Source organism: Osmerus mordax, chromosome 11, assembly GCF_038355195.1.
Source record: "Osmerus mordax isolate fOsmMor3 chromosome 11, fOsmMor3.pri, whole genome shotgun sequence".
Classification (NCBI taxonomy): Eukaryota; Metazoa; Chordata; class Actinopteri; order Osmeriformes; family Osmeridae; genus Osmerus; species Osmerus mordax.
This window is the reverse complement of record NC_090060.1, coordinates 15,506,699-15,533,455: the sequence shown is the minus strand read 5'-3', so window position 1 is coordinate 15,533,455 and position 26,757 is coordinate 15,506,699. Positions and strand designations below refer to the sequence as shown.

The window sequence follows — 26,757 nt, the reverse complement described above, 5'->3', positions numbered from 1 at the left end:
AAGACAGGGAGACAGACAGAGAGACAGACAGGGAGAAAGACAGGGAGACAGACAGAGAGACAGACTGGGAGACAGACAGGGAGACAGGGAGACAGACAGGGAGACAGGGAGACAGACAGGGAGACAGACACTGAGATCCAAACAAGACACACAGCATGAGGCCTGTACCTGCAGGGAGCAGATGAAGATCAATATCCCTTCGAGGCCCAGTGACGAGGCTGTTGTAACCAGTGACACTGAGAGAGACCCGGAGAGACAGAGACACCTGTTGATACAGACAGACCCATCAGTACAAATAAATTAGGACAAAACACTCGGGAAGTCAAAAGATTCAAAGTTTTGCACCGTTGTGGCTGGCCTTGTCTGGGTGCACCAGCTCATCTCTCTGTGTGATAATACATTTACATTTAGTCATTTAGCAGACGCTCTTATCCAGAGCGACTTACAGTAAGTACAGGGACATTCTCCCCGAGGCAAGTAGGGTGAAGCGCCTTGCCCAAGGACACAATGTCATTTTGCACGACCGAGAACCGAACCAACAACCTTCTGATTACTAGCCTGACTCCCTAACCGCTCAGCCATCTGATAATAGTTTCAGGTCCAGCAATACAAGCACACGTGGATTACCAAGCGAGACAGAATTCCTGTCAGGTCAATGGGGTCAGCTCAGACATTAACACTGCTGGCGTTCTTAGATAATAGAACCATAAACAATCCCGTTTTTTTCTGTCTGACTGGCCAGAGTGGGAAAGTGTAAATTGTGAGGTCACATCCTGTGCATAGTTCTACCGGGGAGTAGCCTAAGATCTCAGATCAAAAGGCAAGGCATTCTGCATGAGAGTTGGGGGGATTTAAAAAAAAACATTGCCACAGCCTGTCAGGGATAGGTTGATGGTGATGGTGGGATAATTATGTGCACTGCTGGGGTGTCCCTGAGCAAGGCATAGCATTGCCTGGTCTGACTGCTGGCTGAGTGACAGTGTGATCTCAGGTAGGGGTCCTCATTCATCTGGCAGGAAGAGGGGGACAGAGTCTGCTCCCTGGCTGGCAGGCTCTGATCTTCCCCTTCATACAGACAGGCCTATCATCACTAATGAGGGGATTGTGAAAACGCTGGTGTCAATCCTCCTCTATCTTCCTCTCCTTGTGAGAATGATCTGGAAACAGAGGCAGCTGAGGGAGGAGGAGAGCGGAGGGAGGAAGAAAGAGGAGGGAGGAAGAGAGAGGGGGGAGAGAGGAGGGAAGAGGAGGGAGGAGGAGAGAGGAGGGAGGAGGAGAGAGGAGGGAGGAGGGAGGAGGAGAGAGGAGGGAGGAAGAAAGAGGGGGGGAGGAGAGAGGAGAGAGGAGGGAGGAGGAGGGAGGAAGAGAGAGGGGGGGAGAGAGGAGGGAAGAGGAGGGAGGAGGACAGAGGGAGGTGCCATGCTGCTCTAGCACTCAGTGTTCTACGGAACTGTGGCAGACTATTCTGCCTTTTTAATACTGTTAGATCAATTCAGTTCAAACCCAGACGTAGCAAAGGGGATTGCTATGCATACTGTACATCTTCACCAGAGATTTTCATCTTCGTTCTCATTTTTACAAAGGCTCTCAAACTGTAGACGGCTTACTCAGCAGTGCCAGTGAAGAGAAATGTCGCTAAATTATACAACAACCTGTCAGTTGAATAACTCATAAAGTACAATGGCTTATCTGAGAGTGCTGTGGTTTGTCTGTGCTAGGTTCTGTTTGCGCTTGGGCTTATCCATGATATCTGTATTCAGACAGACCAGGTGTACAAGGTAATAGCATTACTGTCTGTGATCCTGCATATAAAACACCTAGCGAGTTTGACAGTTAGCCCACATGTCCTGTCTGAGACACTTAGCTTAGCTCACAAGAGGGTCTCCTGGCTTTCTGTAGTTAAAGTCTGGATTACCCTGTACAACTGCCAGTGAGGGCAAACATGAAGGCTAGCTGTAATTCTCTTTCCCTGTTTTAGGAATAAAAGCTGTGTCATTGTTTTGCAATGGCTTAGACAGTATTGGTGTGAAACAGGAGAGTGAGTTAGAAGGGCTCTTCAGGTTCCAATCTATAGCAGCAGTTTCTTTTTATAGTTTGCCACTATAAGCTCACACACTCAAGGGGAGGAGAGAAGGAGAGCCAGTGTCCTACTTGCTGGCATCCATTGGGAGGGAATGTGTGTGTGTGTGTGTATATGTGTGGGTGTGTGTGTGTGTGTATATGTGTGGGTGTGTGTGTGGGTGTGTGAAAAACATACACAGTGTTTCTGAGGGATTGTTCTGATTGGCGTCAACTAAATCATTTTGCTAGCCTTGAAGGTCTCTTCCAACATCATTGGCTGTGATAACGTATCTGACATTCACAAAGCATCATTCGAACACATTGCTGAAACAGCCCGGTCCTTCCCTGTAAAACTCTGATAATTACTCACACCACTTTTCCTGTCACACCCCCATTTCATCTAGCCAACAATCAAAAATTATGTATAATTTGTTTTTCTGGATACAGTAATTTCTCTACTCCAGAGAGACAGGAATGTTTACTCTCAACGAAATTGCGTGACACACATACGGCGTTCACAGAATACCCACTGGTGTGTGGCTGTCCATATTAAACAAAGACGGTTCGTCTTAGAGTTTCCTAATGAGAACAAAGAAGAGTAGAGACGAGGAGAGGATTAAAGAGGAGAGGATGGGAGAGGAGGGCAGAGGATCGGGACAAGAAAGGAGGAGAGGAGGAGGAGGATGGAAGAGGATGGGAGAGGAGAGGTGTTGGGACAGTGTGAGCATGCCCAGGCTTATGAAGTGCTGAGCCCTAGAGATGAACACATCCACACTGGTCGTCGACAAGGCACCTGTTAGCTTGGCCTTATTTGAACACCACGGTGACATGGCCACAGCTTACACAATAAACAGGTGGCTCTGGAGCCAGGCCGCCCAGCTGATCCCTACAAAGTCTCTCCCATCCACAAAGTCATGTCACTTGGTAACGGAGATCCTACCCACGGTGTGAACAATTTGTCCTCTGCAAAACCATTACCCTGTGTCAACAAAGCCGTGAGCTCTGTGTCCGTGAGCTCTGATTGAACGGGGTTAGGGTTAGGGTTTTGCTTCTGTTTGTTCTGGGTTTGGTTTGCAATACATTCAAGGTTTCAGTTGGATTCACTTTGGGTCTTTTGTGTCAGTCGCCTGCTCGGAGTGAAAAACAAGGTCCGTTCAGAGTTTGTTGGTTCCAAGTTTGTGATGGATGAGGGTGATCATTTCAGCCCCACTGGAATCATTTATTGATGAAGGCATTTCCTCAGATGTGTGCCAGGAGCAGTACCTGTCAGCCGCTGACATTCTCTCACCTGCTGCGATCTGTGTGAAGTTTCTAATAACTGAGGTGTTTAAGAAGAGGTTATTATTACGTTTGATGGAATAGGAGCCAGATGAGCCATCCTCTGCCTGTAACGTAGCTGCTACAGTACCTCATTTAAATTCAGAACTTCAGCTGAATTCAAGATTCAATGTAGTCTAATTACTTTTACCATTGTAGCCTAGCTGTTTTGCATTAGCTGTGGGCAACTGTGAGGATATAAAATCGCTTGTCTTTCCTTTAAAGCATTTCTGGTGTGTTCTTCAACGGATTGCATTATTTCAAACGGTACGCCACCGCAAACCATACAATTATATGGGTGTTTATGCAACCCAAATGTATTATATCAACTCTTGCTAATCAGTTGTCTTATATTCAAATGGAAATGCCTATCTGGAAATTCTGAGAAACTCAAGTTTTTCCCTATGTTTGGTTGAGAGGGACTTAGCTTGTATGTTTCAGTGTGGATCTTTCTGCGATCAGTGACACAGGCTTGTGGTCCTACTGAAAAGGTTCTCCGAAGGCCTTCTCCAAGAGATCCTCCTAACTATCTGCAGGTCAGCAGAAGGGGGGAATGTGAGAGTGACAGGTGCAACCACCAGAAATAGACACTGAGGAGTGGGGGTGGGCCAGAAAGCAGGGAGAGGGGGGGGGTGAAAGGAGATTGGGGGGAGAGGGACAGAGGAGAAATAATATACTAAAATAGGGTTTTGATGAAAGAGGTAGACAGATAAATAGGAAGGCTTCTGGAGAGAGAGAGATAGAGAGAGGGGAGGTGGAGGAACGTTTAAAACTCTTTAAAGCCTTGCCAATTGCTTAAACTGTCAGTATGGGACTTCCTTACATTAGTATTATATAGTATTATATATTATATGCAGTGTCTGGTTTGTAGGATCTGCAGTACTTGGCTTGGCTGCTGTGCTTGAAGTATTAACTGACACCATGCTACAAAGTTCCCCATCGCATAACTGTTTGCGCTGCACTGATGTAAGAGGAGTAAAGCGGTTCTTTAAAGATGGTATTTCAGAAGCCGAGGGGTTAGAGGGGTGGCGAACCTCTCCCCCCTGTTGCTCTCAGGTAGCAGGCAGACCTCCCCCCCTACCTGTAAGGTGACATTTTGGAGACCCAGCCATTATCCAGAATGATACAGAGAGAGAGAGGGGGAGGGAGTGTGTGTGTGAGTGTGTGTGAGAGAGAAAATGCAGTAGTGCAGTAGTATTCCCTTTTGATCTGTCTCAGTGGGTGGGGGGGGGGGGGGGGGGGGGGGTGGAGGGAGGGAGGGGGAGCGGACAAAAGCCTCTACAAAGGGTTTCCCCCACCCACTCCCCCCGCCTGCCCCCTCCAACCTCCTGGTCCATATTGACCATCCATCCTCCACCCCTGTCGGCTGTCCCTCCCTCACTCTGTGTCGGCCAGGCTGCGGTCGATGCTGGACAGGGGGTGGCCCACATCAGCACACTCTGATGGGGGCGGCTGCCAAAGGCTGGGGGCCCTGCTGGAGGTTTGCTGCAGTTGTCTGACACATTTAGATACGGGTGTTTAAGTGAGATACACATTCAAAAAACTGACAGTAAAACCAAATCTATATTTGTTTATGTATTGTAACTTAAATCGCTGCTAACGTCTCTGGATTTCATGGGCCACGGTTTGGGGTCCAGCTGATCCGCAGTATATCAGGGGAGCAAGGTGGCTGAGCGGTTAGGGAATCAGGATAGTAATCAGAATGTTACCGGTTCGATTCCCGGCCGTGCAAATGCGCTGTGTCCTTGAGCAAGGCGCTTCACCCTACTTGCCTCGGGGGGGAATGTCCCTGTACTTACTGTAAGTTGCTCTGGATAAGAGCATCTGCTGAATGACTAAATGTAAATGTAATGTAAATATCAGAATATATCTTGTGCTATCTGAAGAACTTTCTGGAGCCTGGTCCTGTGTCGGCCCTCCTCTCGACCTTGCCACCGTCCTCCCACACAACACTGCGATTGTCATTCGTATCACAAACTCTGTCTGTCCTACATAAGGAATTATGTCGCCTCTATTCACGGCGTTGGGGTGGTTGCTGCTGAAAGGGCGTCTGCTAGTTCTCCTGGTGCCAGCAAAGCATCATGGGAAGACTCTGGGGGTATACCCCTCTCCCCTGTCTCCACCCCCCTTTCATCTCTGCTGTGAAATGTTGAAATGTTCCCAGGGGTCTTGGCCATCCTGGTTACTGATGATAAACAACCAGGCACTCCCGTACACAGAGCAGCGGGCACACTAGTGTGTTGCTGGGTGAGAGGGTGTGTATGGGGGATGTGGGTGTGTATTTTACGGAGGATATTGGTGTGTATGTTCATTTGAAACTCTGTCAAATTGATACGTAATTGGTACCCCCCTCCCTTCTCACCCCAAATACCCACACGCTCAAGTCCTTGCAGCGCCTGTTCCTAGTATGGGCTGGCTGTAACATGACACCATCCACCCAGACAGCTAACCAGGATGTGAATACACCACGGTAGAAAAGAAGTTCAATAGGTCAAGTCCGACTCTTTGTCCAAAGCCTTCTGTCTCTCTCCACGTCTTACCTGTCTTTAACTGATGTGGCCTGTGACATTGACACATTAACACCTCGCGGGGTGGATTCAAATGAAGCCAGGCCCGTCTCTCGTTTGCCAGTCTAGCTCTATTAATACCAGGGTGAGTTAAGCCTCCAGGTTTGGGGGCTGCCACGATGAGCCTGGCGCTGCGTGACTCTCGGAAGGACACGGCTGCTCTTGTAACGACAACACAAAAGAGAGTTTGGGATTTCGCTTTGGCCTTCAGTGACAGTGGCCGTCACCTCAGGCTTCTGTCAATCCATGTTCAATGTCCTAGGGTTTCAGTTACTGTATATTGTGTGCATAGAGATTATAGATAGTGCTATATAGGTTTAAATTGGTGTCTGAATCGCTGTTTGAGAATTATCATGTGTTAAACATGTCATTCCGTAGCCACCCTTTTGTCTCTTATCCAAAATGGGATTTGTTGACTCAAATTCATTATCCTGTATAACCACGAGTCTGATATCCCTGACTCTGTCTCCCTGTCTCTTCTGCTAATACAACTCTGCTGAGGTAACTGAAGCCAGTCAAGTTTGCAGTGTGAGTGTGTGGGTAGATCTTCTCTGAAGAGCTGAGTGGCTAGCCAGGCTACACAGTACTGCAGCTCTGGTGTGTGTGTGTGTGTACTGTGTACTATCCTCCGTGTCATTTGATCATCCTGGCTGAACTGGACTGTGAGTCACATAGCGTCTGCTTTTAGACCTCACAAACAGCCTCATCCCCATATCAGGGTCTACTTCCAGACTACAGCTGCACTGTACTCAAAACAGACCCAGTTCAGCCCAGTTTAGCCCTGTTCATCCCACTTTAGTTCATTAAGTCAAGCTCATTTCACACTTCCTCAGCACAGAGCCCTTTACGGCTTAGTTCAGCTGAGCCAACCTCAGTTCTGGTGTCTGTGAATGCCTTCTCTCCTCTATATCACTTTGGTTACTTTTCGCAGGTTTGACAGTTTTTTTTCCTGATAAACAATGACTAATGAGGGATGTGAGCGGGGCAGAGCAGAGTCCATCAGTCCTGGGTGGTTGTCCCAGCCAGCAGTGTGGGTGAAGAGGAGTAAGTGGGAAGGCTGTGCAGCGTGAAGTGGCTGGTGGCTGACATGCCGTATGTTGAGGTTCTTGTTAGCACAGAGGAGCCGATGCCACTTGACAAACCATGACTCATTCTTGTAACTGCGAGATCCATCACGATGTGGAGAGGGAATTCAAAATATCGACAAGTTAGATGAAAAAAAATAAAATGATAAACACTCAGGTTGGATGAACGCAGTAAGCGAGGTGAACTTGAAGGGATGGATTGTGGCATGGCTGCCAGAGCCTGAGGTTGAGAGGAGGAAGGTTGTTCCTCTTTCCACTGAGAGGGGGGGGGGAGAGGAGAGAACAGAGGAGACAGTTCTAGGCTGAGGCAAGATAAATGATACGCTAACTAAAGGAAGAGGAGATTCTGTTAAGCCCCAGGAACAGAGATGGCTTATGGGTAGAGGGGAGGGCATGTGTTGTGAGTTCTATGGCCAGCATCCCTTTTCAGCCTGAAAACTTTGATTCTGTCCCCTTACCGTGATATGAGACCAACTGTCACTCATCCAAAACAGCAGGTCAGGACCTAGAACTGCTGACTGAGCCGTGAGAGAGAGAAAGGAGAGAGAGAGAGGTAGGAGAGAGAGAGAAAGAGAGAGAGATAGAGAAAAGATGGAGAATTTTGAGGAGAAGGAATGTGTTAAGAGGAGCGAGGAAGGAAGAAAGATGAAGAATGGGAGCAGAAAGATGAAGACAGAGAGAGCGAGGGGGGGAGGGAGATGGATAGACTTACATAATGAGTGAGTGGAGAGAGCAGCTGGGAATGCTCTGTGTCAGGTGTGGGTTCGTGAGGGGAGAGGGAGGGGGTGTTTATCGGTGAATTTACACCCATCTCTGGCAGGCCTGTGGCATTGACAGGGAGCCACAAATTACTGACTGTTAGCATTCTGCCTGCTTCATTTCTCTGTCTCTGTTATTAGTGCCACCCCATTGTGAGGGGCTGTTGGCAGCCCAGTCACACCTGGCCTCTGGGGCAGGCGAAGTGCTCTAACTATTGTGTATGTGTTTCTCTTCCTGGGGCGTGTACAGGATGACCAGATAGTGCTGCAGTGCACTGCGACTGTTCTGAAGGAGCAGATCAAACTATGCCTCTCCTGCGAGGGCTTTGGGAATCGTCTCTGCTTCCTGGAAACCACTTCCAACGCCCAGGTACGAGCACTGCCCATAAACAGCCCTCACCCCCGCGACTCCCCACCCACCCAGGTGCTTAACCCCCCATCGTGGGCTCTCTTCCCCAGAATGTGCCCCCAGACCTGGCCATCTGTGCCTTCATCCTGGAGCAGTCTCTGTCAGTGCGTGCCCTGCAGGAAATGTTGGCCAACACCGTGGAGATGAACGAGGTAAGCACAGAGGGATGGATGTTGGGATGGATGGATAGATTGGTAGATGCATGGATTGATGGATGATGGATTGATGGATAAATGGATAACTGTAAATGGATGGACGGAATGCATAGATGGATGAATGGATGCAGAGACTGATGGTAGGAGGGATACCTGGATGGAAGGATGAATATGATAGAGGGGTGAGATATAGAAGATCATTTTGTTCAAGGAAGCATGGCTTGTGAAACGTTGGGACTTTTCTTGGCTTTTCTGTGGTTTCAGGTTTGTTTTGGTACATTAACGAGCAGAGACACAAGCCGTATTGTTCGATAAGAACAATCTAAGAAAAATAAATCTTCCTGTCATGTTAGCTCTCACAGAAAAGACCTTGTTTTCTTACTGGTACAGTATGTTTCCATCACCTCCCGTTTTCGGAGAAAACCTCCATACAACACTTGTTATAAAGTAGATGCATCATACAACTCCAGACCACAAAGTCACTTTAACTTTTGTTTCTTTCTCTGACACTCCCACCCCTCTCTCCCTGCCATCCAGGCAGTCGATTTGGACAAATGGGTATGTCTTTGCACATGTCTCATATCCTGTAACTTGTTTCCCAAACCAGAGCCCCCCACAACCTCTCCTTTCACCTCATACACTTGTTGACACAGTGCAGCTGTCTTCCACCTGTCTGTGTCTTCACAGTAGGACCCCCATCTGGGAATAAACAATACAGAGAGCCTTAGTAGAACATTCTAATAGACATAGCAGTGACTGCACTTCTCGAGTAACTTACTGTCACCAATTGCAGCTTCTACAAGCTCCTTTACTGCACACTCAGTCTACGTTGTCTCCTTATTCATTCAGTCATCTACATGTCCATTCAGTCACTCCATCCAACTGTATTTCATGCATCACCATTGACACCTCTATTAAAACCCCTTCCCATGCCTGTCATAATGGCATGGTTCCCTACCTCTGGTCACATGTGTTCACTTGGATTAACCTCACGTTCTCACATCCTCATTCCGTCTCCAACATTCTCTAATCATCCACTTCATCCCAAATTCATCCCGACCTGGCGCTCTGACAACAGAGATGTGTTTCATCCATCTACGATGAAGAGGCTTGGGTAGATAAACATGTACTCAGCAGAGGTGTGGGTGTAATCAGAGTGTGGCAGCTACATTCATAGATATATATTAAGTTGTTATGCCACTGCATACTTCTATTCTATAAAAAAAAAAAAACATAATTATTCACAAGTATGAAGTGGCATAACGACATCTCTGACTTTGATAACAAACCAAACCGTTTAAAAATCGGTTGAAAATTGAGCAAGTTATGGTCATTTAAAAAGTACATGTAGCACCCACACAATGTTATGGGTGAGCGAGTTGACTGTAGCAAGATGGCCGCCATGTGCGGACGTTCGACTCCGTTGTCCGGCAACGCGGACGAGACATCTAGCCTTTATATCTATGGCTACACTAGCATGTTAGCATTAGGGTGTTTCCACATAGTCCTGTCCTGAGGGACAGAGCCTTGGGCTTTGGGCTTACAGCCTGGTCTTTCCATCGGAACGCAGGGGATGAGAATAGCATGGCATGTAGCCCAGCGGAGAGTCCCTACCGCCTGCGTCAGGGCAGGGGTTGGGCGGGGGGGGGGGGGTTGAACCTGACACCCCATCAGAGTGCTGGCTTGGCCTAGCCTGTCCCTCAACTCGTCCACCACCAGCTCCCCTTGGCCCCTCAGCCCTTCACCCCTCTCCCCTGTCCATCCCGCAGCCTCTCGGCCTTTCAGCTGTCCCATCAAGGCCTAATGTCGCCCAGGGTTAATTGATCAGTCCTGCTCCTCGACACACACGCCCTGGCCCTATTCCAGTGGGTTAAGGTTTACTTAACCCCACGACCTGAAGCCTGATCATAATCATACTGGTGTCTGGTGCTGGTGATGATTATTCTGGCTAACTATACTGTAATTACAACCATAATTTTTGTTTTGTTTTGTTTGAAACCTTGCTGGATGTTGAGAAAAGGTAGGATTACATGTGATGTTTGTGTGTTTCCTCCATGCCAGATGTAATCGGTGGCGATGACTGGATATGAATGGCATTGTTTTTGTTGTTGCTACTGTTGACTTTGTGTCTTTTTCGGTTGGTGTTTAGTGACATTAACCTGCTACTTGTGAATGTTACGGTCTGTGTGCAATGAAGAAAATGTTCAATCTCCGTTTGAACAGTCTCTCTTCTCTGTTCTGGTGCACTTGGTTGGTGTTTGTTGGTGTTGTGGTTGGTGTTTTGTATGGGAAGGAGACCATTCTCACTCCACAGAGCTCAGCTCGGTGGAAAGGAGGTGGAGAGGAGATCCTACTCTGAACCCTCCTCCTCCTCCCTCCCTCCCCTCCTCCTCCTCCCTCCCTCCCTCCCTCCCCTCCTCCTCCTCCTCCTTCCTCCCCTCCTCCTCCTCCTCCCTCTCCTTCTCCTCCTCCTCCCTCCCCTCCTCCTCCCTCTCCTTCTCCTCCTCCTCCTCCCTCTCCTTCTCCTCCTCCTCCTCCCTCCCCTCCTCCTCCTCCCTCCCCTCCTCCTCCTCCCTCCCCTCCTCCTCCCTCTCCTTCTCCTCCTCCTCCCTCTCCTTCTCCTCCTCCTCCCTCTCCTTCTCCTGGGAGCAGGAGGCTTTACTGGCGTCTAGAGCCGGTTCTGTCTGTCCAGTCAGTTAACCTTGTGTGCCCTGGTTTCTGTCCCTCTCTAGTCGTCCCAGGGTGGAGGCCATCGTACCCTGCTGTATGGCCACGCCATCCTCCTCAGACACTACCACTCCAGCATGGTGAGACCACGCTCTTTCTCCATCTCTGTCTGTCTCTCACTCTTTCCATCTCTCTTTCCATCTCTCTCTCTCTCTCTCTCTCTCTCTCTCTCTCTCTCTCTCTCTCTCTTTCTATCTCTCTCACTTACTCTTTCCATCTCTCTCTCTCTTTCTATCTCTCTCACTTACTCTTTCCATCTCTCTCTTTCTATCTCTCTCTCTCCCTTTCTATCTCTCTCACTTACTCTTTCCATCTCTCTCTCTATATCTGTCTCTTGTCCTCTACCTCAGTAGTTAGCGGGGCATGATATGGTGTGGTATCAACCTGGTGTGTGATCTCCTCTCCACAGTATCTGAGCTGTCTGACCACATCGCGCTCACTCACCGACAAGCTGGCCTTTGACGTGGGCTTACAAGAAGACTCCATAGGTGCAGTATGGACTGTTAAGACACACGGGTTAGGGTTTAAGGGTGCAAACGCCCTGCAACTTAAGAAAACACATGCAAATAGACAAAACACAATCAAATTAAGAAAACATTTGACAACACATTCTCAGCATTTAGCAAACACGCTGCAAATATAGAAATGTGCTGCAAATACACACAACACAACCGAATACATAAACCCCGAAAAAAAATGCTACCAAAAAAAACGCTGCATCCCGATTACACAACGGAAGTGCTCCAGGCCTCTAGGGGGAGCGCTTAGTGGAACAGCTTGATTTTCGACCCCACAGAGCGAGAGAGAAAGAGAGCAGATGAGAAGTTTGTTTTGGAAACGCTCTTTTAAAATAGGCCTACTGTAAAAGAGGAGGGCCCAAATGTAAAAATGAATACTAACCTTTTTATGTCGCCTCTTTACTTCACTTTTGGTCCTGTTTCCAAAACAAACCTCTCATCTGCTCTAACCGTTTTCAACTCCTCCCCCTACTGCCATCGGCATCAAAAGTAACCTGCTATCCACGCTATGAGTAGAGTAGGGAAATCTGACTCGCTCTTATAGTGTTATCCACTCCAGTCCTTTGGATACTGAATGGCATTGATTGCTCTACATGTTCATTTGATACCCCTCTCATGGTTTATTGCTTTAATAATCTCAGTCCCACCACAATACTAGCTAAACAGCGCAAATACATGGAAAACAAAGCTGACCAAAAGTTAATACTAGCTAGGCTAGTAAAAAATAAAATATATCATAGAGAGAACTTGGGTTCACCCAATTCTAATGTATTCGTGCTGACTTCTCGTGTGTGTTCCACCAGGTGAGGCGTGCTGGTGGACCATCCACCCAGCATCCAAGCAGAGGTCAGAGGGTGAGAAGGTCAGGGTAGGAGATGACCTCATCCTGGTCAGTGTGTCGTCTGAGAGATACCTGGTAAGGGGCCGTCTCTCTCTTCCATGTCAAGGCTAAGTGAAGACCTGGAGAGTTTGCTAAGCCTCCTCTATCTCTCTTTCTAAGGGCTTCTCTCTTTAACCCTCTTTCTCCCTCCTTCCCCCTTCTCTTCCCCCCTCTGGCTCCTCCTCTCCTTCCCTCAACAGCACCTGTCGTACGCCAGTGGAGATCTGATGGTGGACGCCTCCTTCATGCAGACTCTGTGGAACATGAACCCAGTGTGCTCTGGGTGCGAGCTGGCCGAGGGTACGGCATCAGACCTCATTCTAGTCATCCACCACACGCGTTCACATACGTGGTACATGTATGTGTTACTCACGTGTTTTATTTTCTTCCAGGGTTTCTGACCGGAGGTCATGTTCTCAGGCTGTTCCATGGACACATGGACGAGTGCCTCGCCATCTCCACGCCGGAGGAAGGAGAAGAGAACCGCAGGTGAGCTGCGAGGGGCGCATCGCCCCCCCCCCCTGCCCCCCACCCCCCCCGCATCCCACCCTGTCCTCCGTCTGTACTCTGCACAACCCTGCCCCCCCCCCCTCTCTCTCTCTCTCTCTCTCTCTCTCTCTCTCTCTCTCTCTCTCTCTCTCTCTCTCTCTCTCTCTCTCTCTCTCTCTCTGTCTCTCCCTCTCTTTCTCTCTCTCCCTCTCTCTCTCTCTCTCTCTCTCTCTCTGTCTCTCCCTCTCTTTCTCTCTCTCCCTCTCTCTCTCTCTCTCTCTCTCTCTCTGTCTCTCTCTCTGTCTCTCTCCCCCCCTCTCTCTCCCTCTCACCTTTACGTCACTCGGGTTAGTTCAGTTTGCATGCTGTGCCTTGGTGTTATTGACAGCAGCTCTCCCCTGGTGTGTGTACAGGATGGCCCACTATGAAGGTGGTGCAGTGTGCAGCCAGGCCCGCTCCCTCTGGAGGCTGGAGCCACTGAGAATCAGGTGAGACTCTCCTCTATTTCACCTCTAGGTGAGGTACTCTCTCTCCTTCTTTCTCTCGCTCTCGCGCTCTCTTTTTCTTGTTTTCCCTTCTCTCTCTCGTTTTTTCTCTCTCTCTCCTTCTTTCTCTCGCTCTCGCTCTCTCTTTTTCTTCTCTCTCTCTCTCTCTCTCTCTCTCGTTTTTTCTCTCTCTCTCTTCTTTTGACTCTGTCCCTCTGGTGAAGTTTGACCCTTCCCTGTGCCCGTAGCTGGAGCGGCAGCCACATGAAGTGGGGCCAGTCGTTTCGAGTGCGCCACATCACCACGGGCCGCTACCTGTGCCTGGACGAGGAGAAGGGCCTCATGGTAGTGGACCCCGAGAAGGCCAACACCAAACTCTCCGCCTTCTGTTTCCGAGTGACAAAGGTCAGAAACTCCTAAAGGACAACATCTCAACTCTTTTAAATAAATGGTCAATAGTCACCACAATTATATTTTTTTGAATTCCCACATCATCCCTCCCTCCTTCTATCCCTCCTTCCCTCTAACCATCCCTCCATCCCCGCCTCGTTCTCCCTGAGCAGGAGAAGGTGGAGGGGACTAAGAAGCGTGATGTGGAGGGGATGGGCATCCCTGAGATCAAGTACGGGGAGTCCATGTGCTTCGTCCAGCACGTCTCCACGGGGCTGTGGCTCACCTACGCCTCCCTGGACGCCAAGGCGGCTCGGCTGGGCTTCATGAAGAGGAGGGTAAGCATTTAGACATTTACATTTTACATTTAGTCATTTAGCAGACGCTCTTATCCAGAGCGACTTACAGTAAGTACAGGGACATTCCCCCCCTAGTTCACGCTAGAACTGAGATTGGTCAATTGAAATCGAAATCTGCTTGTTAACTCTGTAGAACTTGTTGGAGACTTTCAGTGATACACAGATAGATGCGTGTATTTTGTGTGCCCAGGGCATACTGCACCAGGAGGGCCACATGGACGACGCCCTGTCCCTGACCCGCTGCCAGATCGAGGAGTCCCAGGCAGCTCGTATGATCTACAGCACCCTGGGCCTCTTTACCCAGTTCATCAAGTATGACCAACATCTGTTCAGTATCAACATCCAGAGTATTGCTTTAAGAACCATTTAACCATCTACATGCTCTCTTGTTTTTAGTGTTGACCCATTGGTGTCTGTGTGTGTGTGGTGACTGTGTGTGTGTGTGTGCTGTGTGTGCTGTGTGTGTGTGTGGTGACTGTGTGTGTGTGTATGGTGACTGTGTGTGTGTGTGTGGTGACTGCGTGTGTGTGTGTATGTGGTGACTGCGTGTGTGTGTGTGGTGACTGCGTGTGTGTGTGTGGTGACTGCGTGTGTGTGTGTGGTGACTGCGTGTGTGTATGTGGTGACTGTGTGTGTGTGTGTGCTGTGTGTGTGTGTGGTGACTGTGTGTGTGTGTGTGCTGTGTGTGTGTGTGTGTGGTGACTGTGTGTGTGTGTGGTGACTGTGTGTGTGTGTGGTGACTGCGTGTGTGTGTATGGTGACTGTGTGTGTGTGTGTGCTGTGTGTGTGTGTGTGTGGTGACTGCGTGTGTGTGTGTATCCTCCAGGGGTCTGGACTCTCTGAGTGGGAAGAACAAGGCCCCGGGGCCCGTGGCCCTGCCCCTGGACTCGGTGGTCCTCTCCCTGCAGGACCTTATCTTCTACTTCCGCCCTCCGGAGGAGGAGCTGGAGCACGAGGAGAAGCAGACCAAGCTGCGCTCCCTCCGCAACCGTCAGAACCTCTTCCAAGAGGAGGCACGTTGCCAGCACCACTCAACACACACACATGAACGAACACGTCCTGATCACACAGATTCTCCCTTCACCCCCCCCCCCCGTTTCAGAGAGTCCCGTTTTAACACAGAACGAGAACTGAACTGGTAGTGCTTCCGCTACATGAGCCCCTCCTCTTCTTTGCCGTCCTCAGGGTATGATCACCATCGTGCTGGAGTGCATCGACCGTCTGAACGTGTACAACACTGCCGCCCACTTCTCTGAGTTTGCTGGGGAGGAGGCGGCAGAGTCCTGGAAGGAGATCGTCAACCTTCTCTACGAGCTGCTGGGTAGGATGGCCTTAACCGTCCGGGTCACTACAGCCTGTTACAACTGTGGATGTGTAGAGCTCAGCGGTCCTGTTTTTGCTGCCAACTGCAGATTAACTGTAGATTAAGAGGTTACAGTTTCAAATCACCCCTGGACGTGACTCTGGATAAAAGAGTCTGCCAAACAAATGCGTTATTATCGTTATCGAACAATGCCCGTGAATGAAGAGCTAAACGGGAGCGTTCATCCTCTGGTTCTGTCTGTCTCTGCTCCTCCTTCCAGCCTCTCTCATCAGAGGGAACCGCTCGAACTGTGCCTTGTTCTGTGACAACCTTGACTGGCTGGTCAGCAAACTGGACAGGCTGGAGGCGTCCTCTGGTATGTAGAGGGAGGACTCTCTCCAGTCCACACCACAACGCACACCAGAACTGATTCTGAATCGAAATTCTGAATCCAAAGTACAAATTTGTTATTGTAAATTTAGATTGTAGATTCTTTTTAAAGAATTTTTTTGTATATATATTTTTTTTTTACAAACTTGACCTCTACGTACCAGGGTCCTTGACAGAATCCTCTTTGTTTTCTCAGGCATCCTGGAGGTTCTGTACTGCGTTCTGATTGAGAGTCCAGAGGTTCTGAACATCATCCAGGAGAACCATATCAAATCCATCATCTCGCTCCTGGACAAACACGGACGCAACCATAAGGTCAGCGCGTTGCCACGGCGACCCACCGACTGTGGTGTGACACCTGTAAAAGCCCCTCCTCTCATGCCTGCGTCATCATCTTCCAGGTGTTGGACGTCTTGCGCTCTCTCTGTGTGTGTAACGGCGTTGCTGTGAGGTCCAATCAGAATCTCATCACAGAGAACCTACTTCCTGGCAGAGACCTCCTGCTACAGACTAACATTGTCAACTATGTAACCAGGTAGGATTCCCAGATGTGACCTTTGACCTTGATTTACATTTACATTTAGTCATTTAGTCCCTGTACGACATTCCCCCGAGGCATGTAGGGTGAAGTGCCTTGCCCAAGGACACAACGTCATTTTGCACGGCCAGGGAATCGAACCAGCAACCTTCTGATTACTAGCCCGATTCCCTAACCGCTCAGCCACCTGACTCCCTTGATATGTCTGACGCTGATCGTCGTCACTGAGGGGGTTCTCTCTCTGCTGTCTCTAGCGTGAGACCCAACATCTTCCTGGGGACTTGCGAGGGTTCCACGCAGTACAAGAAGTGGTACTTTGAGATGATGGTGGACCACGTGGAGCCCTTCGTGACGGCCCAGGCCACTCACCTCCGCGTGGGCTGGGCCCTGACCGAGGGCTACAGCCCCTACCCTGGAGGTGGGGAGGGCTGGGGAGGCAACGGTGTAGGAGATGACCTCTACTCCTACGGCTTCGACGGCCAGCACCTGTGGTCGGGTAAGCTATGCCCGGGCAATGCCCCTACGGCTGAGGGTTCTGTAAAATCCTGCTCCTCGGGTTTGCCCTGTAACCCTGACGTCCTCCTGGCGTCCTCTCTGCCCTCCAGGACACGTCCCCCGCCAGGTGGCCTCGCCCAATCAGCACGCCCTGGCCGCTGATGACGTCATCAGCTGCTGCCTGGATCTGAGCGTGCCCAGTATCTCCTTCCGTATCAACGGACACCCGGTGCAGGGCATGTTTGAGAACTTCAACGTGGACGGCCTGTTCTTCCCCGTCATCAGCTTTTCGGCCGGAGTCAAGTAAGCTGTCAGGGCGCTAGGCAACATGGAGGATAGACTTGGCACAGCGGGATGGACTTAAATCCATGTTTCTAATCCAAGTTTACAATGCAGGATAAAAATGAAGTAGGGGTAGACTCGGTTCAGCAATCTGTAGTCAGAGAGGCCGATGAACGATACACCTAATTGTTTATTGGAGGTATTTACAATGATAAACAGTGGTGACATAGTCAATAGCAGACTGATGGAAGAGGGAAGAGAGAATTGGCCTCTGCCCATGTTTTCTTATTGCCTAGCTTAAAGAGATCTTCCTACGTGAGATAACAAGACAACTGCTGTGTTCTCCAGAGCTCGCTTCCTGCTGGGCGGTCGTCATGGAGACTTCAAGTTCCTGCCCCCCCCAGGTTACGCCCCGTGCTACGAGGCACTGCTGCCCAAAGACAGGATGCGCATCGAGCCCATCAAGGAGTACAAGCACGACTTTGACGGCATTCGCAACCTGCTGGGCCCCACCCAGTCTCTTACACACACCTCCTTCACCCCCTGCCCCGTGGACACCATCCAGGTACCGCTTGGAGTTAACGTAGGAAAGCCTCCAACCCTTACCGCATCCCTGCCCCTAACCCCGCCCCTAACCCCGCCCCTAACCCCACCCCTAACCTCAGCCCTGCCCCTAACCCCACCCCTAACCTCACCCCTGCCCCTAACCCCACCCCTAACCCTGCCCCCTGCCCCTAACCCCACCCCTAACCCCGCCCCTAACCCCATCCCTAACCCCGCCCCCCTCCCAGTTTCTCTGACACGTCAGCATGATGACAAAAGCCCAGCTGTCAGTCACGTGCTGCTGTCTCAGTGATCCTGTGGTCCACGATCGTCTGTCCCTCTGACCTCCTGCCTGCGCTCCTCAGATCGTCCTGCCTCCACACCTGGAGCGGATCCGTGAGAAGCTGGCGGAGAACATCCACGAGCTGTGGGCCGTCACCCGCATCGAGCAGGGCTGGACCTACGGCGTAGTGAGTCTACACACACCATGACTGTAGCACTTCAACCCCAGGAGAAGGAGAAGACCCAGTACTGATCAGTTGAGGGGGTGCTAACAAGGTTTTGAAATAGCAAGACTGTAGCAACCTTTCCACTGAAGCTAGTATCATGATGATAATAACCAGATTTGACGCACCTATCAACATTGAGGATACTGTATTTCTGACAAAATACAACACATATCACATTAGGATGACAAGAAAATACAGCTGATCTAAAGTTCCCTCCCTTTCACAGTTCAGAGATGACAACAAGAAGCTCCACCCCTGCCTGGTGGACTTCCATAACCTCCCAGAACCTGAGAGGAACTACAACCTGCAGATGTCTGCGGAGACACTGAAGTAAGAGCATGCTCTGTGGGTACTGCAGGGCGGCTAGGTCAGAAAGATTGCTATGGTGTTAGCCAGAGACTAGTAGTCTGTGGTACTTTATTGTATTTAATTGAACTGTATTTTTTCCTAAGGGCAATTCAGATCTCACAGCAGCCCCAATAACATTTGGTGATCAGAAGGATCAATAAAAAAAAGTACACAGTAAATTCACAGTATTTCTGACAACAGTATTTAAAACAAAGAGCATGGTTTATCTTCTTCAGAATGTCTGGTGTTCAATGACTAAAAGGCCACCGACCGGTTCTATGTGCAGTCTCATGGCAGCTCGCAGGAAAGACCTCCTGAAGCGTTCTGTTGGGCACCGTGGCAGAACAAGTCTGTTACTGAATGTGCTCCTGTGCTCAGCCAGAATGTTCCGTAGTGGGTGTGCAGTGTTGTCCAATGGGGCCAATAGTTTGGCCTCCATTCTCCTTTCTGTCACCTCCTTAGACTGAGTCAGCTAGCTTGAAACACTGCCACAAACACTGGTTCTAGGCAGTAATACGTGTCACTGTGGTGTTGCAGGACTCTGCTAGCCCTAGGGTGCCATGTGGGGATGGGAGATGAGAAGGCAGAGGAGAACCTGAAGAAGATCAAACTGCCCAAGACGTGAGTGTTTCAGCCGAGGATATCTGGGCCACGCGCCCAATATCAGGCTCTTGTTCAGAGCTTCCTGTATGTTCCTCTGAAAAACAACAAACATTGTCCTGCCAATAACTGTCTGTACTTGGTCTGTGCGCCCGCCCCCTCCACCCCCACAGCTATGTGATGACCAACGGGTTCAAGCCTGCCCCGCTGGACCTGAACCACGTCAAACTGACGCCCAACCAGAACCAGCTGGTCGAGAAGCTGGCAGAAAACGGGCACAATGTGTGGGCAAGGGACCGGGTGCGACAGGGGTGGACCTACAGCATTGTTCAGGTACCTTTCAACCCGTTCCCTCCATCTAAATCTGTAATATCGGGATCAATAGGACAACCATAACTACCACCAAATTCAATAAAATAGCATTGTTGTCATAGTTACTCGTGCATTGCTGTTCTGTGCTCTTTATTCAAGGACATCATGAATAAGCGGAACCCTCGTCTGGTGCCTTACGTCCTGCTGGACGAGAAAACCAAGAAGACCAATCGAGACAGCGTCAACAACGCAGTGCGCACTCTGATTGGCTACGGGTACAACATCGAGCCTCCAGACCAGGAGATCAGTAAGTCTCTGCAGGGTTTCCTGCAGCACTTTTCAGTTAAGGCGGCTGCCTAAGCAACACACGCCTGCCGCCTTAACTACGTAGTCAACACAAACAACCCTCCCCCCCCTCCCGGTCTGACGGCAAACCCCAACCTACCACCTTAAGTAACCAAATTTCTGCAGGACAGCCTGCTCTGTGTTACATTTACATTTAGTCATTTAGCAGACGCTCTTATCCAGAGCGACTTACAGTAAGTACAGGGACATTCCCCCGAGGCAAGTAGGGTAAAGTGCCTTGCCCAAGGACACAACATCAGTTAGCATGACCGGGAATCGAACTGGCAACCTTCGGATTACTAGCCCGATTCCCTAACCGCTCAGCCACCTGACTCTGTGTTGCCTTTGTGGAATGCTCACATTCAGGAGAGGGTCTCCTCACCCACTGAGGCCCCTCCCTCTGCTGGTGGAGCACAAGTTGACGTTACTCGCCTGCTTGGTTTGCATCATGTTCTATTGAATTAACTTAAAGGAGGTGGTTAGACCATCTTTCCGGACAAACCGACAGCCTGGAAAAACCTGATCTGATCCTCCTGCGCCACCCGCCTGTCTCTTCCACCAGGCGGCCATGGAGACGACAACACCAGGGGGGACAAGGTGCGCATCTTCAGGGCGGAGAAGTCGTACGCCGTGACCCAGGGGAAGTGGTACTTTGAGTTTGAGGCGGTGACCACGGGGGAGATGAGGGTGGGCTGGGCCAGACCCAACGTCCGGGCCGACACGGAGCTGGGAGCGGACGAGCTCGCCTACGTCTTCAACGGCAACAAGGTCGGTTCCCCCGGCCTAGCGGGGGGCGAGCTGGATCTCACATACCGTACTGTTAATGACCCTGAGGCTTGGTTGTAACCTTTGACCTGTCCTCCCCCTGTCCTCCCCCCCCCCCAGGCTCAGCGCTGGCATGTGGGCAACGAGCCGTTTGGCCGTCAGTGGTTGTCGGGTGACGTGGTTGGCTGCATGATAGACCTGACTGAGCAGAACATCATGTTCACCCTGAACGGGGAGATGTTGATCAGTGACTCAGGCTCAGACATGGCCTTCAAGGACATCGAGATCGAAGAGGGTAAGAGATAACCTCTACTCAGTCCATTGGAATAACTGTTGTTACACTTTTTCAGGCTCAGTTCTAATCAAATTCCAAGTCTAAAATCTAATTACAAAGTTCCAAAAAACCGCACGGAAACCGGAGCAAGGTTTGAAGCATAGAAATGTAATTACGGAAGAATGCAAATCAAAGAGCGCGCAGGCTCCCTCGGGAGGGATTACCACCCTGTCTTTGTAGTTACTTCCTGTTTGGTGATGCGTGAGGTGAACCGCTAACACTGATCCCTTTTCTCCAGGCTTCATCCCTGTGTGTACGCTGGGCTTGTCTCAGGTGGGAAGGATCAACCTGGGCCAGAACGTCAGCAGCCTGCGCTACTTCGCCATCTGTGGACTGCAGGAGGGCTTTGAACCCTTCGCCATCAACATGAAGAGGGACATCACCATGTGGTTCAGCAAGAGCCTTCCCCAGTTCATCCCTGTGCCCACAAACCACCACCACATCGAGGTACTGGTTATTAGGGGTGGGGGAAAAAATCGATTCACATTTGAATTGTGATTCAGTCTTCTAGCGATTCACATCGATTTAGTTTTTTTGTAATGTTATTATTATTTATATTTTTTATTAAAAATCTCAAAGAAACCGTGAAAATAGATTTTTAATCGATTCGTGACCCCAAGAATCGACTCGAATCGTGAGGTTCCAAAAGATTCCCACCCCTACTGGTTATCACACACAGAGAGACTGTGTGTAACTTAGCTTGGAAAGGGGTTTGAATCAGTCAAAAACATCAAGACTTAAAGACGATTAGAGGACAAAATCAAAATCCTTTGCACATGTATGCATTTCATTTCTGATCTCGTTTTTTTGACTGGTCAAACTCTCCATCCTTCCAGGTGTCCCGTGTGGACGGGACAGTGGACAGCGCCCCCTGTCTGAAGCTCACGCACAAGACCTACGGCTCCCAGAATGCCAACACCGACATGCTGTTCCTCCGACTGAGCATGCCCGTCGAGTTCCACGAGACGTTTAAAATCACTGCGGGCGCCACGCCCCTTACCCGCGCCCTCACCATCCCCGAGGACGAGGTCCTGGAGGTGGAGCCCGACTCGGAGTTCGAGGTGCTGAAGAAGTCCGCCAGCCGGAAGGAGCAGGAGGAGAAGGAGCCTTCGGTGGCCAAAGAGGTGGCGGGAAGCTCGGAGACCGAGAAGGACAACGTCTCGGAGAAGGGGAAGAAGAAAGGGTAGGCTACAGTTGTACCTGCGTGGAGAGGAAAGGCTCAAAAGAAAAAGAGCGATAACATTTAGTCATTTTACATTTACATTTAGCAGACGCTCTTATCCAGAGCGACTTACAAGTGACATTCCCCCGAGGCAAGTAAGATGAAGTGCCTTTACCAAGGACACAACGTCATTTGGTTGGCATAGCCGGGAATCGAACTAGCAACCTTCTGATTACTAGCCCGATTCCCTAACCACTCAGCCATCTGACTCCCTTAAGGGTCTGAGGTGTCGCTGGAGGCGTGTAGCTTGACGTGTGCAAGGATTGTGAAACGAAGGTCTACTTTTCGGAGACGGATAAGAACGACAAGTGCAAACTTTGTGTTTTGTGGGGGGAGATCATTGTGATGTCTGTGTCCGGCCCCCAGGTTGTTCTCCAGGGCTAAGAAGGCAGCCATGTCCACGCAAACCCCCGCCCCGCCAGCCGTGCCTCGCCTGGTAGAGGACGTCGTCCCTGACGATCGGGACGACCCCGAAATCATCCTCAACACCACCACGGTGAGCTCAGCGTCTTTAGCCACCAACCGTCTGATCTAACCTAATTTAGATCTATTTAATTCTAGCCATGAATCTCTAGACTGTGTTTCTAATCGGCCCGAGTGTTCTTTCTGCAGTATTACTACTCAGTGAGGATCTTTGCTGGCCAGGAGCCTAGTGGTGTGTGGATCGGCTGGGTGACACCCGACTATCACCAGTACGACCCCGGCTTTGATCTCTCCAAAGTGCGTAACGTCACCGTTACCGTGGGCGATGACCAAGGCAACATCCATGACAGGTCAGTCTCTTCTCATGGAGGAATCCCAATTAGATTTGTGTTCATTTGATGTTTATCCAGACCCGTATTAAGACAGAATAAGAACGTTTTCTTGTACGTAGTGTGTGTTCCATGTCCATGTTTGACCATGTGTTCCCTTTGGCCCTACCTACAGCATGAAGCATAGTAACTGCTACATGGTTTGGGGCGGAGACATTGGCAACAGCTCCCAACAGGCACGCTTTAATCAGGAGGACCTCGTGGTTGGCTGTCTGGTCGACCTAGCAACTGGTCTCATGACATTCACAGCCAATGGGAAGGAGATCAATGCTTTTTACCAGGTGAGGCAGGTGGAGCGTATGTATGTGTATGTGTGTGTGTGTATGTGAGAGAGAATACCTGCGGGGTGTGTTACAAATGTTTCTAAGTGTAGGTGTCGCTCTGTGGAGGAGGGCATTGGGTGAAGAGTTGTTCTGTGAACGTGTACAGTTGTGTAGGAGTAAACAAGTTCTACGTTCTGTGTTCCAGGTGGAGCCCAACACCAAGCTGTTCCCCGCCGTGTTCCTCCAGCCCACCAGTCAGAACCTGATGCAGCTGGAGTTGGGGAAGCTGAAGGTCAGAGCCCTCCTACTCCGCTGCACCTGCCTCTGTCTTTAATCTCTGCCTTTGTAACTGGTGCCTTTTGATCTTTCGTTTGTCTGTTTTGTTCGATCCTTTGTCTTTATATATTACTGTTGTCTTGTTTTGCTTGTCCTCACACTTGTAAAGCGACTTTGGGTAAAGCGCTATAAAAAAATGAATTATTATTATTATCTGAAAATGATCTGATTCTCTGTGTCTTTTGTTTCACTTTCATATGAAATCCGTACTACTTATAGTGGCCACCTCTTTATAGTTCTCCCTCCCTTTCTCTCTTTCTCTCCTTCGCACCTCTCTTTCTCTCCTTCGTACCTCTCCCTCTCTCTTTCTGTCCTTCGCACCTCTCTCTCGATCTCTCTTTGTCTCCCTCCCTCCTTTCGCTGTCCTTCTTTCACGCTGTAGAACATCATGCCCATCTCGGCGGCCATGTTCCGCAGCGAGCGTAAGAACCCGGTTCCCCAGTGCCCGCCGCGCCTGGACGTCCAGATGCTGACCCCGGTGATCTGGAGCCGCATGCCCAACCACTTCCTGAACCCGGAGGTGGGCAGGGTGAGCGAGAGGCTGGGCTGGATGGTGGAGTGCATCGAGCCCCTCATCATGATGGCTCTGCACATCCCTGAGGAGAACAGGTCAGAGGTCAACCTGGGGCAGCTGGGGGGGTCAGTGGGAGTGGGGAGGACAAGGAGGCAATGAGAAACAGACTAACGGTTCCAAAGACACGAGTAAAAGGACCTATATTACCATAGTGTTTCTCCTGTCGTCTCCACCAGGTGTATAGACATCCTGGAGCTGTCGGAGCAGAAGGACCTGATGAAGTTCCACTTCCACACCCTCATGCTGTACTGTGCCGTGTGCGCGCTGGGGAACAACCGCGTGGCCCACGCCCTCTGCAGCCACGTAGACGAATCCCAGCTCTTCTACGCCATCGAGAACACCTACCTGCCCGGGCCCCTCCGCGGCGGCTACTACGACCTGCTCATCAGCATCCACCTGGAGTCTGCCAAGCGGGCTCGCCTGGGCACCAACAGGGAGTTCATAGTGCCCATGACAACGGAGACCCTCAGTATCACCCTGTACCCTGACGCAGAGAAGGCCCACGCCCTTCCCGGGGTGGGGCTCACTACCTGCCTACGGCCAAAACTTCACTTCTCCCCCATCAACTTTGTGGGCACGGACCTTGATCTCTACACTCTTAGCCCCATCTTCCCCCTGCAGGTAAGCGTTTTCAGATAATTATCACTTTGTGACCTTGGAAATAAAAGTGTGTGGCTGTAGCTGAATTTGTTCGAGAATGAGACTCGCTTCGTTAGAGAAGGTCACTTCTGTAATGTACATGGTGTTGTCGTCCCCCCAGGAGCTGAAAACCCAAGCCATCAGCATGTTGACCGAGGCTGTGCTGGATGGTAGTCAGGCCATGCGGGACCCAGTAGGGGGCAGCGTCGAGTTCCACTTTGTCCCCATCCTGAAGCTCATCAGCACCCTGCTGATCATGGGCATCTTCAACGATGAAGACACCATGCATATCCTGAAAATGATCGACCCCAACGTCTTCGGAGCCAAGAAAGAGGAGGGTGAGGGGGAAGAAGCCACGTCCAAAGAGGGGGGGGAGGAGGTGAAGGAGGAGGAGGAGGAGGCAGAAGAGGAGGAGGAGGTTGATCTTGAGGATGAAGGGATGGGAGAGGAGGAAGAGGAGGAGTTGAAAGACCTGGAGAAAGAGGAGGGTGAAGTGGAGGCCGAGCCTGAGGTAGGGGGAGAGGTAGAAGCCAAAGTGGATGGAGAGAAGGCAGAGGAAGAGAAAGAAGGCGAGGCAGTTGAGGCAGAAGTGAAAGAAGAGGAGGAAGGCCTGGAAGAGGGATTACTGCAGATGACGATGCCAGAGTCTGTCAAACTACAGGTAGGTCAGCCATCTTAAAAGGCATCTACTGGTAAAAATCCACAAAATAGGCTCAGAATTTACATGTCTGTCTGTCTTTCTTTCTCTCTCTCTCTCGCTCTCTTTCTCCTTCTCTCTCTCTCTTTTTCTCTCCATCTTTCCGCCCATAGATGTGTACTCTGCTACAGTACTTCTGTGACTGTGAGCTGAGACACAGAGTGGAGGCGATTGTTGCCTACTCCGACCAGTTTGTGTTCGCCATCCAGAGTAACCAGCGCGAACGCTACAACGAACTCATGAGGGCGTTCACCATGAGTGCCGCAGAGACGGCACGCAAGACGCGCGAGTTCCGCTCGCCGCCACAGGAACAGGTATGCGCGCGGGCTTGGGCGTCAGCGAGTGAGGGGCGTGTCATTGCGGAGTCGATTGACACTCCAAACCCGTGTTTCTCCAGGTCATCTTGCTGACCAACTTCAAGAACGGGCCTGATGAGGAGGACTGTCCGGTCCCCGAGGAAGTCCGTGACACTCTGATAGAGTTCCACAATGACATCTTGCTCCACTGTGGTCAGTTTGGACACATTACATGGAATGTGTGGATTTTGGGGATGTTATTATGGAATCAACTCCATAATAACATGAAATAATGTCCATGATACGGACCTGATAAGCGCCTCTTCTCTCCTCCCTCTGCTCCAGGTGTGCACATAGAGCACGAGGAGGCGGAGGAGGAGGTGGACACCTCCCTTAGGGGCCGACTCATCAGCCTGGTGGACAAGGTCAAGAACCTCCGCCAGAAGAATGAGATGGAGGAGCCTGAGGAAGAGGAGGAGGTCAAACCTAGTAAGACAATTCAAACCAATCTCAGATCCATCACGTGCTGTGACGTTGTCACGGTGAAACGTCCTCAAAATCAGCCGTCTCTGAAAGATCTCCTCTCCCCCTCCCCAGGCACCCTCCAGGAGCTCATCTCCCACACCATGATCCACTGGGCCCAGGAGGCCTTCATCCAGAACCCAGAGCTGGTGCGGATGATGTTCAGCCTGCTCCACCGGCAGTACGACGGGCTGGGGGAGCTGATCAGAGCCCTGCCCAAGGCCTACATCATCAACGCCGTGTCGGTCCAGGACACCATGGACCTACTGGAGTGTCTGGGTCAGATCCGCTCGCTGCTCATCGTCCAGATGGGCCCGGAGGAAGAGAGGCTGATGATCCAGAGCATCGGGTGGGTAGAATAGAGAGGTTGTTGATGGCTGATTTAAGTAGAAGACACTATTCGTGAAAGGCTTTGACAATGTTGTCCATCTG

The 26,757-nt window shown here is 50.5% G+C and overlaps 1 protein-coding gene across 1 annotated transcript in view; it reads left to right on the top strand.

Annotated features, from left to right (window-relative positions):
• The window catches only part of ryr1b (ryanodine receptor 1b (skeletal)), a 55,625-nt gene that overhangs the window by 1,193 nt on the left and 27,675 nt on the right, over positions 1–26,757 (top strand). The window contains exons 2-40 of the mRNA XM_067246752.1: positions 8,039–8,158; positions 8,248–8,349; positions 11,085–11,159; positions 11,489–11,567; positions 12,401–12,513; positions 12,678–12,777; positions 12,870–12,966; positions 13,380–13,454; positions 13,700–13,856; positions 14,015–14,179; positions 14,391–14,512; positions 15,027–15,213; positions 15,386–15,521; positions 15,784–15,879; positions 16,090–16,208; positions 16,295–16,428; positions 16,686–16,927; positions 17,037–17,229; positions 17,557–17,773; positions 18,117–18,221; positions 18,487–18,590; positions 19,146–19,229; positions 19,382–19,541; positions 19,680–19,827; positions 20,428–20,633; positions 20,751–20,925; positions 21,203–21,411; positions 21,801–22,147; positions 22,553–22,682; positions 22,799–22,959; positions 23,114–23,279; positions 23,467–23,553; positions 23,980–24,206; positions 24,348–24,792; positions 24,932–25,471; positions 25,621–25,821; positions 25,905–26,016; positions 26,149–26,292; positions 26,401–26,674. Coding sequence (XP_067102853.1) covers positions 8,039–8,158; positions 8,248–8,349; positions 11,085–11,159; positions 11,489–11,567; positions 12,401–12,513; positions 12,678–12,777; positions 12,870–12,966; positions 13,380–13,454; positions 13,700–13,856; positions 14,015–14,179; positions 14,391–14,512; positions 15,027–15,213; positions 15,386–15,521; positions 15,784–15,879; positions 16,090–16,208; positions 16,295–16,428; positions 16,686–16,927; positions 17,037–17,229; positions 17,557–17,773; positions 18,117–18,221; positions 18,487–18,590; positions 19,146–19,229; positions 19,382–19,541; positions 19,680–19,827; positions 20,428–20,633; positions 20,751–20,925; positions 21,203–21,411; positions 21,801–22,147; positions 22,553–22,682; positions 22,799–22,959; positions 23,114–23,279; positions 23,467–23,553; positions 23,980–24,206; positions 24,348–24,792; positions 24,932–25,471; positions 25,621–25,821; positions 25,905–26,016; positions 26,149–26,292; positions 26,401–26,674 — 6,554 coding nt within the window. The remainder of the gene's footprint in view (positions 1–8,038; positions 8,159–8,247; positions 8,350–11,084; positions 11,160–11,488; positions 11,568–12,400; positions 12,514–12,677; positions 12,778–12,869; positions 12,967–13,379; positions 13,455–13,699; positions 13,857–14,014; positions 14,180–14,390; positions 14,513–15,026; positions 15,214–15,385; positions 15,522–15,783; positions 15,880–16,089; positions 16,209–16,294; positions 16,429–16,685; positions 16,928–17,036; positions 17,230–17,556; positions 17,774–18,116; positions 18,222–18,486; positions 18,591–19,145; positions 19,230–19,381; positions 19,542–19,679; positions 19,828–20,427; positions 20,634–20,750; positions 20,926–21,202; positions 21,412–21,800; positions 22,148–22,552; positions 22,683–22,798; positions 22,960–23,113; positions 23,280–23,466; positions 23,554–23,979; positions 24,207–24,347; positions 24,793–24,931; positions 25,472–25,620; positions 25,822–25,904; positions 26,017–26,148; positions 26,293–26,400; positions 26,675–26,757) is intronic.